The sequence below is a fragment of the Corticium candelabrum genome, chromosome 12 (genome assembly GCF_963422355.1).
Source record: "Corticium candelabrum chromosome 12, ooCorCand1.1, whole genome shotgun sequence".
In the NCBI taxonomy this organism is placed as follows: Eukaryota; Metazoa; Porifera; class Homoscleromorpha; order Homosclerophorida; family Plakinidae; genus Corticium; species Corticium candelabrum.
In genome coordinates this window covers 3,392,983-3,400,482 of record NC_085096.1, presented here as the reverse complement: position 1 = coordinate 3,400,482, position 7,500 = coordinate 3,392,983, and the positions used below count along the sequence as shown (strand labels likewise).

The following is a 7,500-nucleotide window of genomic DNA, read 5'->3' as shown; positions in this document are numbered from 1 at the left end:
GAGAAATATAAAAACGTCTACTTACAGTTCTAAGTAATTGCTGTCAAAGCTAATCGTTCAGCTTCTACAACAAGTATAGTTGAGTGACATTGTATGTTTGCCATGATGCTAAACAGATGCTAAAATTCTAACAAACATGCACAGACACATTCACACACAATGCTAGAAAGTTATGACATAGGGATTTAGGACAAAATAGAAAAAGCTGTAACCGCTCTAAGACTTTAGAGCACAGCTAGTAGCTACATGTACAAGCTAAATTTCTGTGCAAAGTCAAGCTGAAGTAATGTGTAGAGTGGGGGCGTGGACGTGGGCGTAGGCGTCACTGAGTGGATTCTGAAGTGACCAAACAGTGTGGCCTGCACCACTTACTCAAGTTAAGGCAGAACATGAATAAACGGATGAATGGATGGTGTGTGTGTGTGTGTGTGTGTGTGTGTGTGTGTGTGTGTGTGTGTGTGTGTGTGTGTGTGTGTGTGTGTGTGTGTGTGTGTTTGCGTGCGTGCATGTAGACTTAACCTTCTTGGTTTTGAAAGCTGAGTGTTCTGAACACCCAAATGGGATGTGCATAGCATATACTGGGGCGCTACTCCAACTGCACCACGTTGTGCTATTTGCAGGGCCATAGCCAAGGAACCTAGGATCACCGCAAGGAGGTTGAACAACACAATAAAGAATTTACGCCTTCTACAGGAGACGTATTCTAAACCAGCTTCAACCAATCTAGTTGCTGAAGATGGTACGAGTTTACATATAAATATAAGAAAAAGTTGACTCGTTGGGTCAAACATTTCAAGGGGTGCTAAATTGCCCGATTAACATCAATGCTGTTTCCATTAATAATATTCCCATTGTCTATTAATAATATTCACAATAGTATTCCCATTCCTTGTCCACTTCATCTCCGTCAAACGAATAGTTGTCTATTCCCCTTTCTGAAGAGGAGATCAAATCATTCAGCTCCCAGTTAAGATCGAAAAAAGTACGTCCATGGTATTGATGGAATCTCCTTAGAGATTATCAGTTTGGGTGAGGATGTGACTACTCATTGGCTAACATCTATCTTTGATGTCATTTGGGCGACTGAATTAGTTACCGCGGACTAGCAAAGTCAATTTCTTGTGCCCCTACCCAAAAAAGAAATCTGTACCATCTGCAACAACTACCGTGGTACTGCTCATTTAAGCATACCTGGTAAGGTGTTTGCCAAAGCTATCATAAGCCCAGAGCGGAACAACTTTTCAGTAAAAACCAGTGTGGTATCTGTCGAGGTAGAGGCTATTGATGGAGAGAGCACGAGAATATCACCATCCCGTTGTTTATTGATATAATTTAAATAGGCATATGATTCGGTCAACCAGATATGCTCTTTGGCACATCCTTCATTATTCATATCAATTGCCTTCCAAGTTGCTGGCCATTATTCCTGCCCTACACGAGAATTGCAGCGCTGCACTAAAGGTTTATGGGAAGGTATCAGACAAGTTCTCTGTCACCAACGGTGTCCGGTAAGGCTGTGTGTTGGCACCTGCCTTATTCAATCTCTACTTTTACGTTGCCATTCACATGGCTCTGGATAACCACAGATCACAAGGAATGGGCATCAAAGTAGTCAATTTCATGATGCTGATCTTGTTGGGAACAGGAAGACGTTGAGGTTTGAATAATTGGTGACTGATCTGGAGTATGCCCACAATATAGCTCTTCTCTCTGGCAATTGGCTTGACCTCGCTGCACAAAGCTGGATTCCCATTCAAACTGCTGTAAGAAACTGGGTCTTGCTACTAGTTGCAAAAGACGAAAACCTTAGCAGTTCTACCATCTGAGTGCTCACACATTCAAACTCCTGTTACAATGTACCAATCCACCTTGTGCTAGGAGACGAGCCTATTGAAGTGCATGGTCTCTCATTTTCAGTACTTGGGCAGCATTGTTCAAATAAATTGTGGATTGGACACAGAGATTAATTCCAGAATCGGTAAAGCCTCACATGCCTTCCAGCCACTCTCTCGGATCTTGTGGTATCAACGTAAAATCAAGACCAGCACCAAGATTCGTCTTATGAAAAGTGTGATCCTTCCAATCTTGGTGTATGGTCTTGACTGCACCATCTTCCTTGACCCTCACGTTTGTCGTCTTGAGTCCTTTCTGGTTCGTTGCCTTCAAACTATATTGGGAATCTCGGTCAAGGAGCAAAAGCGTCACTCTAGGATACGCAAGATGGCTAAACAGAAAAAGATCTCATCTCATCGATTCTCTTAAACGTCGTCTCCGTTTTCTTGCATATCTCTCAAGGATGCTCAGTTATCGCTTACCCAAGCAACTTCTTGTGTCTGCTCCTGTTGGTTGCAAGCACAATGTTCGTGGACAGAAGCGTCGTTGAAATGATGTTGTCTGGTGACCTCAAACAGTAACTTGTTGGAATCCTGGAGGAAGAAAGCTGAGGAGCGTAGCTCTTGGGGTGCTCCATCATCAAACGTAGTGCAAAGCATTTCAACAAGGAAGTAGAAGGCAAAGAGAAAGGTAGGAGCCTCAGGAATGACAGAAAACGACGGCGTGAACACAACTCGTAAAAACTGAGTCTTCTCTGCACTGTACTCATCCTGGGGGCTCATTTCGGCATTTAACAAGGCAGGTTTGATTAGTCACCAATGTGGTCATTCTAACACCTCAAGAATTCCATGTCCGTTTTGTAATTAGACTTTCAAACAACAATGTCTATATAATCACAAGCGTTTCTGTTGAGACAGACTTTGAGCAGTGTAGACTTAATTCCATGGCCTACATCTCCTGTACCCTCATAATACTCATGGAGCACAAGGAGCAAATGGATGGATGGTGTCTGTGTGTCTGTGTCTCTGTGTGTGTGTGGGGGAGTGCGTGGGTGTGTGTGCGGGGGGAAAGTGCGTGGGTGTGTGTGCGTGTGCGAGTGCATCTGAGTGTGTGTAAGTGTGTGTGTGTGTGTGTGTGTGTGTGTGTGTGTGTGTGTGTGTGCGTGCGTGTGTCTGTGTGTGTGTGTGTGTGTGTGTATGTGTGGCTCAAGTGCTTCTAAATTGTAGTTGACCGTGTGTGGAAAAAACTCCACTTACCTTCCAAACTCTCTGTCCCGTATCAAGTATCCACGCAGCAATAACAGAATCAGCACCTGCAGTTAACACCTACAAACCCAAAAACAGTTATACAACTACACAAACCACAAAAATACTCATCATATTATATTATGACATATATATCTAGTTACTCATCAGAGATCATGACCTGTAGCAATAGCCAATGAGTAGCATTAGATACCACTCGCAAATAGATACAAAATCAAACAATTTCTATTTTTGCAATACCCACTCAAATTTCTATTCAAACAACTTGCTATCAAAATCTAATAATGATAAAAACTGTAATCTCATTCTGACCTGATTATATCTGCTGCTGTAGACAACACACACAACCGACTTCTCGTGAGTCACAACTCTGTTTTTTGCATCATGCCTGATCTCCGCTAGACACAGCTAACATAGCCATTGACTAAGTTAGTTATGCATATACACAACAGTCACCCAAGTATGACAGCGAACCTGATTATTAAACGATGCAAAGAGCCTGCTATGTTCCTCCTCAAAAACCATGTTTGTTGCAACTAAAAATAAAAGTCGAATGAGCACTGCAGATAGATAATGGAAATGCATCTAAACTATCCTGTTGAGATAAATCACTTCAAGCACAGCCTCAAAAATTAATACCATGTGAAACATTGGCAAAAATATATTTTGGCGGTCTGCAAAGAAATTGACGGAAAAAGCATATTGGCGACGACGTGATTTTGAGAATTGGACCTTGTTGTTGGATAATTAATATGCATCATATTCAGGCCAGTAGCCAGGGGATTAGGGATTAGAATAAACCACCCGCTTAGTTGTGCAAGTCAGCTTTCAATCCAAAGTCGCTTGTTCCATCTTGGACTCCTTCACATTATTAACTGTGATGTAGAAGTGGATTTAGACAACAACTTAAGTAGTGGGCTGCTTTTCTCGTCGTCAAATTCATTCTTGCAGACTAGCTAGAGCTAAAACTGATTTCTTGCAATAAGCTTAGTTGTTTCCTATGACTCTATCAAAGTTACTGACCTATAATTTTAGAAAACTATATGTATGCATTAAAAATTTGGAATGTATACCCACAGTGGTGAGTACACGTGTATGTGTGTATGTTTATACATACAAACCATATATTTGTATATAATACAGATAACACAGATAACACATATCCGCCCTAAGGACGGAAGCACAAAGAGTCTAAGTCATAATAATTAGGCAGATAGTCACTAATCAGTCTTGAATTGTACTGCCATAAACGAACAGATAACTGTTCGTGAAATTGCCTGGAAGCTTGGCCCAGAGACAAGCCAGATGATAGAAGAGACTTCTAGACAATTGATCTCAACACCTCCAGACTATGTGCAGCCCACACTCCGTATGATTCCACCACAAGAGGGTAAAACAAACAGCCATAACTGGAAACGTTAGCAAGATGGCGTTCATCTTTGTCCACTTCCCCAGCCTCAGCAGCAGCACCAGCTTTTATGGCAGTATTAATAAGGTGAGAGGGAGTGAACGAATTCCTCACGGAAATGTCAAAATATATATATGCATATATATTTTATATTCTTCTTCTATGCAAACTACCCCAAACTGCCCCAGACTACCCCAAACTACTCTACCCACTCAGTCCCTAAACATAACTACATTACAGTGACAGGAAAATCCCACAAGTCATCAAAGTCCAGGTTCAGTCTACTGTATAATAGCTTGGCATTATACTGCCACAGTCTCACGGACAACTGTTCCATCAAATTTGAGTATGTCTGAGAGAAAGGTATGCTGTTCATTGATGAAGCTTTTGAGGCTATGACCTTCAGCGTCTCTAGACTTGAGGGAGACCAGTCTCCTAAAGTTTCTACAATGAGCGGGTAGAAATGACCTCCTGCTTGAGTAACCACCTTGTCATGCTTTTCGTCTTTCTCTATTTCACCAGCTCCTGCTGCGGCACCTGGTTTTATGGCTGCCTTGGAGACATAGGATGGTTGCATAGAATTCCTCACTGAAACATCAAAGAATGTGGGACGACCCTCCAGGAAATCTGGGTGAAACACATCACCAGGTCGATTATTGCTTTCCCCTCCGCACTTTTGTTCCCGTTTCGAATCTCTGTTATCAGCAAGCAGTGCATGCCAGATAACCTCGCTGATTGCATTATGGCGTTTTATGCGAAGAGGTCCATGCCCGCAGCCAAGGACATGGTCACAAAAACAGTCCATGACATGTCCGCATGGACATCTTGCTGCTTGTTGACTGTCCGGAAAGGTAGAGATTCCAAGCCAGTATCTACAAGCTAAAATATGTTCATGTCAGAGCATGGCCAGGCCGAGCTTTGGGTTAGGGATTGCCCTTAACCACGCTCCTGCATGAGGTGTAGAGATGGTATTAATACGTGCTTGATCCCGAAGACTGAAAACCTCTTTCAGATTTGACAACAGATGAGAATCAATTCTTGATTGGATTTGACGTTGCAAAGCATTTGTGAGATTGGGAGGAATCGTGTCACTTCCAAGATACTTGGGCAATATGTTTCTAGCATGGTTCTCACCTGGAATGCAGACATAAGGATTGTTGGTGATGTTATCTAAGTCAATTGTATTGGAAGCATTCTTGTCCAGGAAGAAGCGAACAAGGTTCTGAGAAAAGTTACAGCTTCCAAGAAAGGCTGCAGAAGAGGATGGTACAGCTTCTTTTAACAAGAAACCACCAACTTTCAGCGGAAGTGTAGCCTAATACCATGCAGAATCAGAGATAGATGAGTGGGTTATAACACCCAAAGATCTCCAAAGTCCTTTGTCAAAGCGTACAAACTGGTCACTGCCAAGACTTGGAGGAACGGTTGGTAGGAGACTGTTCAGTTTACAAGAACCCAGACAACTTCTCAAGAGGTGTAGTTCCACTTGCGGATTGTCCAGATCTTGGAGATGGCTTTGAGAATTCAGAACTTATCAACAACCTTAGCAAGGGTTGAATTAATGAAATCATCTTTACCATATACTGGTTACCAAGTAGAGTAGCGCCTCTCTCTGACTGATAGACTCGTTCGATTTCAGATGGAAATTCGGTAAAGGTCTGATCGCCAGAGGGCCAGAAAACTTCAAATTTATCAACATTGACTAGTAGGCCATATCAAGGGCCTTGTTGTAGTAGAGCATCTAATAGCATTTTGACAGCCTGCTGGGTTCCAACAAAAGTGCCAACATCTAAGTACCAGAGAGAAAGGTTTATTCCTGGAATAGTGTCAATATCATCCACAAGTTCCATAATAACCAGCGAAAAAAGTAAAGAGCCTAGAGGGTCTCCTTGCTATACTCCTGCTGATGCAACAATGCGGTGGTTGCCAAACCCCAGTTCTCCTTTTGTGTGGTATGACCACTGCACCCATGCCATCAGCTCTGGAAACTCTTTCACAAGTCGTTTCAAAAACGTAGTCCTGCTGCATTCATTAAATACATTAACCATGTCAACCTTGAAGCAGCAGAAATCCTCTGAACTGCTATGATGATCAATAATGGTACGTACTGTGTGAACCACACTCTCAAGTCCTCCTTTGATCCCAACACTCACTTGACCATAAGGAAGAAATAGCTCAGGTAGGTGGGGTTTTGCAAACAAACAACAAATTCTGCTTGCTAATCGACGGAGAGTATCACCTACTGCGATAGGACGAAACCCACCACTGCTTTTGTGAATTGCTGTTAGTGGTGCACCAAGTAACCAAGGTGCAATGCGTCGATCAGCTTTCCCAGACAACAACAAGTTCATAAGCTTCATGAGATTATCAAGGCAAGTAGTAGCCGCTGGAACATTGGTGCCTTTGATGGCATCTAATAGGTGTTGAGCACGAAGTTGTGAAAAGCCAGGACTAGACCCTCTAGGAAAAGCTTGTAAACAAGACAGGACCGTATTTGAATCAGCTACCAGTGGTGGAGGTAATTCTTCACACCAAGTAGGGAGAATATGATCTGGATGACGACGTTGCAAATCTGTTAGTGCATCTTCACTGTCATGAGATGCACAACCTTGGGAGCTCCAGGAACGCATTGCATCACCATACCTGCCCTCTTTTGCCAATCTCAGTGCCCGAATACTGTTACTGTGCTGTACAGGCAAGACTTATATATATATATATATATTATACAATAATTTAAAAAATCCCTTGCTGTGGTTGTGACGTCATTGGTCCCTTTTAATGTATTAGACAAAGCCCTTTTTAAGGTTAAGCTACGGCCATGCATATTTCCAGTGGCCGCATTAGAGTTTGCAAATGACAGCCTTGTGCGTGGTAGTCACGCACCTTTGTTGGCCATCACCTTTGCCTAACTTACAGACCTCCAACTATTGTATTAACTATTGTATTCATGAAGAACTGCAGTGACAGCCCAAATATCGAACGTAACCCGCATGA

The 7,500-nt window shown here is 42.5% G+C and overlaps 1 protein-coding gene across 2 annotated transcripts in view; it reads right to left on the bottom strand.

Annotated features, from left to right (window-relative positions):
- The window catches only part of LOC134187873 (WD repeat-containing protein 49-like), a 26,298-nt gene that overhangs the window by 7,250 nt on the left and 11,548 nt on the right, over positions 1-7,500 (bottom strand). For both annotated transcript variants that reach the window (XM_062656041.1, XM_062656039.1), the window contains 3 exons: positions 3,573-3,634; positions 3,411-3,506; positions 3,090-3,158 (listed from right to left, as the gene is read on the bottom strand). In XM_062656041.1, the coding sequence (XP_062512025.1) occupies positions 3,090-3,158; positions 3,411-3,506; positions 3,573-3,634 (227 nt within the window). The remainder of the gene's footprint in view (positions 1-3,089; positions 3,159-3,410; positions 3,507-3,572; positions 3,635-7,500) is intronic.